Below are 7134 nucleotides of genomic sequence, written 5' to 3' on the forward strand. Positions count from 1 at the left end.
TGGGCTCACCGTCTCAATGTTCGGGCTACCCCTCGTATCTAGTCCAAATCTAGGATGGATAGGGAGGCCCGGAAGTGTCTGGGCTCGTCCGTCGTGTCGAATCCAGCCCGTGCTAGCCTACTCCGACCTCACATATATGTGTCCCCCTTTTCTTGCCGGACCAAACCCCGACCACTCCCCTTCCCTCCCCTACGCCCTAAAGTTCACTTCTCGTGATCTCTGGCCTTCTTCGGCATAGTGGGCAGCGGATCCGAGTCCTCCATCAATCGATATGCGAATAGGGACCTCATCCCAGTTGGGCCCAGGGGGAGATGGTCGTCGGCCACTTTTTTTTATGATCTCGCTTATGAAAGAGGTGCATGATTTGTCGAGTTCCTGTATTCTTCGGTGGCTTGCACATCGTCGTACATGTCAGGTTCGAACACAATATGTTCTCCTACATGAGTCTCAGTCTCTCCAGGCCGTACAGGTCCGCGACCACAAGGAGATTACACGCCATGGCTACACGGCATGCCCCAGCTTCCGTGGCTTCAGACAGCTTATCACTGTAGATGAAGTGGAGCATGGCCGTCAATGTCGACATACTCATGCCGTCCGTCCAGAGGTGCCGCATGGTCTTCTCCTTCATGTCCCCGCGGAAGAACTCGGCCATGAGGACAGGCGGGCACGCCGCAAGCACGAGCTTTGTGCGCCTGGATCTTGGTCTCGTCGACGGCGAACGTTACGTCCGGCCGCCGATGTCCCGGGATAGGCTCAGCGACGGTGGCACGGTGACGGAGTGCTTGCTGGTGGTCCTGTGGGTGGACTCCTCCCGGAGGACCTCGAGGGTGCAATGGGCGGTGAGGCAGTCGTCCATGACGTAGCACTCCACATGCTCCATGAACGCTCCTTCCATTGTTGGCCGGAGACGCCGAGAACTTTCTGCTGACGGTGACATGTAACAATGACTGCATTAGTCCGGATTTATTTGTCCCGATTGGTGACCCAGGACTAAAGGCCGTTCCTCTACTAGTGACATGGATTTCAAAGACGTTCTGGTCCTCTTCGTCATCACGGGTTGTGGGCCAACCATCCTCATCGGTTGCTTTTCTCCAGGGACATCGGGCGGTGGCTTGGGTTGGGGATACAGAAGGAGAACCTCGGGGAAGGTGAGGCCGTGGTGTAGAGGAGTTGTGGACGCACGCAGGCAAGTCATGGATGAGGGGAGGCGACGCTGAAGGCTTGTGGAGGAGGACGATGAGGCTTGAGGAAGAGGAGGATGTCGTCGTCGGGAGGCAGTGCGTCGACGTGACGTGGAGAGCAAAATCGGGGTGTCTACGACCCACACGACGACAACCTCAAATATTCAGGAATCCGACGACGGTGACCCTTGCGGTGGTAGCGTCATGTGGAGGCGCGAAGAGCAGGCGACGTGCAACAACGGCAACATGTGGATGGTCGGGGCCGGAGTGGAGGAGCGGCGGTAGGGGGAGGAGGTGGGAAGGGCGAGAAGGAAAGGGGTGGGGGGTGCGGGTGTGCGGCTGCGGCGGCTACGGGTGGAGAAAGGAAGACGAGCCACAACTTAGCTAGGGATCGAGCGAGGGGTCATGTGCTTGAATTTTTGGCGAGGTATGGTAACATTAGTTAATGTAATTTTTGAGACGTATGAAAGTATTAATTAATGTGATTGAGGAACTTATGGTAAGATTGATTAATTTAGATTTGATTTTTCAGAGATTGATTAGGGATTAATCGTGATTGATTCTTTCACATAAATACATTAAATAAATGACGGCTGTATGGAAAGGTATGACCCGTTTTGATTTTTCTCGTTCTATGGCCAGCGGGTGATGGGAGGAGAGACAAAAAAACAGACTAAATAGAAGATGGTGGGAGAAGTGATGAAACTAACTAGACAAAAATAACTAGAAATAAGATAAGGGAAGTGTTTGTGGCCGGGGCGCCGGCCGAACCGTTGCGCCGGTCGCGCCCCGTGCGTTCGATCTCTTTTTGATCCAAGGACACTGTTGCGCCACGTGTTACCGGACTTTTTTTTAACGCGCTCGTAGTTATCCCTTCCAAAGTGATTTTTGCTGCATCCGCTCGGTCTTTCGTTTCGAGGCAGGGCGACCGCGGGCGACGTGCTTGTTCGCGCAGGGCGGCGGCTGAGGCGGCGGTGGCGGCCCAGGGCGGATCTCCATTCTCCGGCGATCTATGGCCCCCCCGATGGTAACTCTCCCCTCGAGCTTTCCATTTTCGTTGTTGTCTTCCCCTCCCCCGTTGTATTTAGGGTTAGGGCGTGGCTAGCCGCGGGCCACCGCCGGCGCCGGCGCGGTCGAGGATGGGTTTGTGTTCCCGCGGTCGAGGGAGGCGGCGGGGTGGCGTTCCCGCGGTCGAGGGAGGCGGCGGGGTGGCGTTCCCGCGATCGAGGGAGGCGGCGGGGTGGCGTTCCCGCGGGTCGAGGGAGGCGTCGGGGTGGCGTTCCCGCGGACAGAGGGAGGGGCCGGGGTGGGGTTCCCACGGGTAGAGGGAGGGGGCGCGGTGGTGAATTTGAATCTGGTAGCATTCAACAACTGGATTGATTCAGGGAAGCAAACCACAACTCTTTCTACATGTTGATGTCTTGCTGACCCAATCATTAGCAGGTTTTCCTTGGCCGCCAAGGGATTCAGGTACTTGACTAATCGAGGTCCAGGGATGTTTTTAGCTTATTGTTTTGGAGAATCGATGGGGATGTTGTATGGGGACGTAATAGTTTAGAGTCATACAATACTTGACTGGTCACAAATTACACTACTCGTTCTGCATTGCAACCCAACATCCCTAAATTCATAGGTTTGTCAGAATTTTTTAGGTGTTCATGTATGTTTTTTCCTAGCTTCGGATGGTTCGGTTTTATGGTTTTATTGACTTGTGTTTTTTCCTTCTTTGTAGATGTTGCAGGTAACTCTGGTGAGAATGAGGGGAGTAAGAAGGCTAAGAAGAAGATTAAGAAGAAAGGCAATCTATGTGGCTTTAAGTCAAGGTTTAACTCAAAAAGGCTGGCTCAGATTGGGAAGCAAATATCACCGGAAAAACAGAGAATCATAAGGGAGGGACCATTTGGAGACTTGTTGGACATCCGGTCTTTCAAGGTGCCCCATGAGCTCATTGAGTTTGTTGCGATGAACACGAATCATGTACTCTCTGAGTTCAAACACAAGAACAAATCTATCACCTTCAGCAAGCTTATGGTGAAAAGGATTTTCAACGTGCCATCCAGTGATAGACCCGTGAAGCTTTTAAAGAAGAGTGATGAACATGATCTTCGCAACATCTACAAGGAGGGGAACAGGGCTCCAATCGCCCATGTTGTCAAATTGCTCACTAGTTGCAGTGAGGAGGACGTGGTTATGATAAATAGGACTTGGGAACTCCTTGCGTTGGCAACAGTTTTGTGCCCAGGCACGGGCAATATGGTGAATCTCGAGTATCTTGCTTCCCTCGAAGATATGTCTTTGGTGCATGAATTCGCTTGGGATGAGCACTTGTTGGCACGAGCTATGGAGGAGGTTGGAGTCTTTCAAGAGAAGAAGAGGATGCAAGAAAACACAGAAAAAGAATTTCAGATTGCTTCATGCCTTCCCATGTTAGCGGTATGCAACGCAACATTATGAAATACCTCCATCTTTCCCCTTTGCTGCATGAAACCTTCATGCCTTTATGTTTTTTGTTGGCTAATGTCCTTTTTCCATTCCATGCAGATCATATACATGGATCATGTTGATATCCCGGCTGGCCTCCCAAATGAGCATGCTATTGATTATTCCGTCCCAAGGATACGTTTTGTTTGTCAAAAGGATTTTGAGTGGTTGGATAAAGTTGACAAAAACAAGCTCACTCTTGTCCAACCTTTCTACGGGAAACACACCCATGTAATTTTGCTACATCCCGCCTATGTATTTTCCTTTGTCAATGAGTATTAACACACCCATGTAGCAATCTTTGCTTTTCCAATTTAGTTTATGGAAGCTTTCTTATTTATGCCACTCATGTTTTGTTTTCCTAGATCCGGAGTTTGTGCAACACCCCCTATGCAGCACAACTTGTGGGACAGGAAGCTGGTGCTGAAGCAGCTAGTGGGAAGGGAGTTGGTGCTGAAGCACCTAGTGGCCAAGGAACTAGTGGCCAAGGCAGCCAAATTCAAGGTGCTGAAATTCAAGCAAAGGACTCTCAATCAAATGAGGCTCAACAAAATGTTGATGCTGAACCACACCTATCATCATCGCTCAACGATTGGCTGCAGCAATCATTCCCTAGCATGCAAGATCTAAGGGTACATTATCTTTTTCATTGTATTCATTTCCTGTTTACCTTTGGCTTCGCATTATTTTATTATACCCAGTTGCAAGTGTATATTTATTTTGCTGCATCCTTCATGTTGATGTGCAACAACCATGTTTTGTTTTTGCTTCATATGTTGTTCAAGTTCATACATACTATGTTTTTTTGCTACATCCATATGTCTAGTGTGCTACAACTACATTCTGTTTTTGCTTCAACCATGTCATAGTTTTGCTACATCCATATCATTAATTTGCTACCTACATAGTTGACAGTAAATTGCTACAGCCACACTCTTTATCTGATACGTAGTGACATAGCATCATACCTACTTGTTTTATCGCTCCATCCATACCTCTAATGTGCCACACCCACATTTGTGTTTTTTTACATCCATACATATGACTAAAATGTTCAATACTTGCCTTCTTGTAGGTACCAACTCAGTTTCAAATGCTTTACGACAAGCACAAGGGTATTTTTGCATCGGAGGTGGACGATGTTGTTGGCAAGTTTGGACAGTGTTTAAAGGGATTGCAGTGCAACCAGATGGCAGCCCTCCTTCGTGATGTTGGAGACGCCATCACAGCTACTAGTGAGCCCAACTTCTCCTTTGAAGCACCTATCATGGACGAATGTCGCGGAAAAGAGAATGATGCTAAAGCTGCAAATGCTGGCATTGGTGCTCAAGCTCAAGCTGAAGGTACAACACCTAGCATTAACAAGGATGAAGTCACCGGATTGAAGCAACAAGTTGCAACCGAGGCTGCTGAAACTCCTGAGCAACAACGAGTGAGTTTCGAGATGGAAGGCAACGTCTCACCTCACAGCCCCCCACTCTTCTATGATGCACCCAGGAGTGCGACAGCCGGCATTTGGGACGACGAGCCATCCTGTGAGTTGTTCCCAAAGGGCTCCGAAGAGTACGAGATGATGCATTGCACGGATGAGCCTATAACCAAGAAGAGCGCAGTCAGCCCCATATTTGAAAACATCCCCGTGTTCCCTGTTTCAAACGATGATGACAGCCCAAGTATGCTTCCTTCCTCCTGCATCATTTCTTTTTGTTTTTCTCCATGTCATTTTTTTCGCTACATATGTGTGATTGCAGCAAATTCTCTTTTGTACAATCCCTTGCAAACTCATCCATTTTTGTTGCTTGCTACATCTCCTAAGATGGTCGCTACAGAAGAGCAAACTGTTGATGCAAGCAGTGGCCTTAGCACACATGACAAGAACACTAGGAAGAAGAGGATGGCCAAAGTTCCAGCCTTAAAAAATACCAAGGCAAAGAAGCAAAAGGTCGATGCAGCTGCAGCCACGTATGAGAAGTATGTAAAGCATGGGAAACCATTGAGGAGATCACATGCCAATGAACAAGTGTGAGCTACCTAAGCCCTATCTCTTTTTGCTTTCTGTTTTTTATTTTTTTCTGCTCGAAACAAATGATTCATTCGGTTGCATCTATGGTAACAGGACACCTTTCATCAAGATAGGTGGATTTTACATTGGATACAAGAAATTCCTGGTATGCTTCAAGCCTCGCGGGGATATGAATGATGAGGTTATGTCCCTATGTATCGAGATGAACAACGTAGCATCCCGTGCAGCAAGTGGTACTAATCTGAAGAAATACATGTTCTCAGTCCACGCGGGGGTAAGTTTTTGCAAAAACAAGCAATGCTTCATTCCTTTTTTTCTTCACATTTTTTGTTGCAACACACACTAACCATTTTGAGGTGTCTTTCAAGTAGATCTTACTAAAACAAGACTCAACAACCTTCCAACCAGCAAAACTCATACCCGAGCTTGAAAGGGCTGTGACAAAGTTCAAGGCGAATAAATATGACCTCGTAAGTTTCTCGAGAGCCTACTTTTGTTTCACACCACAAATACTTTCAAAATATGATCCAATGATGTAGCATTTCCTTCGAAACATATGTAGCAATTATTATTGATGTTTACAACATCTCTTTGAAACATATGTATCAATTCTAGTTGTTGTTGAATACTTTTTTGTTTGCAGTTACAACATTGGAAAGCTTACGTTCATTCCTACTAGGCTGTAACATTTTTTACATGTTCTGAGTACCTTTTTTGCCTTTCTTTTGTGTTTTACAGCTTTTTGTCACAATTGTTCATGAAAAGCATTGGATAGTTGTTTGCGCAAACTTGCTATACAAGCAGTGGAATGTATTTGACTCAATTCATTCAAAAGGAAAACAATCTCCTTTGAAGAAGCAGGCCAATAACCTGGTAGGCTCATGCTCTCTATTTTTATTTTTCTGTTTTCCCTTTGATTCATCTACATAAATGCCCTGTTGTCGTCTTCACACACCTCATCCTATTTTTTCAAACTTTGGTGCGTGTTTTTCGGTTGTAGATCACAAACTTTGCAGCCCTCACACAAGAGTGCAGCCAATTCAATGTCAATGTTGGATCCTTCGCCCGTGTTGACCTAGAGGATTACCCAAAGCAAGATAATCTGTGAGTTTTCTTTTTTAATTTTGCTTCAATCATGTATTCCATTTCAACAATTTGTTGTTTCAACTATGCATCAGAACTATGAAGGAGATTTTTTTTTATCTCACAGATGTGATTGTGGCTTTTTCGGGCTCAAATATGTGGAGAACTTTGATGGGAAGTCAATGAAAGAGTTCAATCAGGTACTTTCTTGTCATTTTGTTGCAATCTACTTTATTTGTTTTCAATACTCATGCAACACAAGAATAATTAGTATCATACTTGCTTAATTTTTTCATTCATTTTTACAGGAAGACGTGGCGCAATACCGCATGGATGTGGCGCACAACCTTTGCACTCACCCAATGA

At 46.7% G+C, this 7134-nt stretch overlaps 1 protein-coding gene across 1 annotated transcript; it reads left to right on the forward strand.

The window, feature by feature from the left end:
- Positions 1-650: 650 nt before the first annotated feature.
- On the forward strand, positions 651-7134 carry LOC123113247 (uncharacterized). The gene is made up of 10 exons (XM_044534443.1): positions 651-859; positions 1096-1148; positions 2914-3039; positions 3169-3614; positions 3723-3893; positions 3981-4127; positions 6057-6155; positions 6424-6558; positions 6686-6789; positions 7077-7134. Exons 1-10 carry the CDS (start codon positions 651-653, stop codon positions 7132-7134), a joined length of 1548 nt encoding a protein of 515 aa, XP_044390378.1.

This window comes from Triticum aestivum, chromosome 5B (assembly GCF_018294505.1).
Source record: "Triticum aestivum cultivar Chinese Spring chromosome 5B, IWGSC CS RefSeq v2.1, whole genome shotgun sequence".
NCBI lineage: Eukaryota > Viridiplantae > Streptophyta > Magnoliopsida > Poales > Poaceae > Triticum > Triticum aestivum.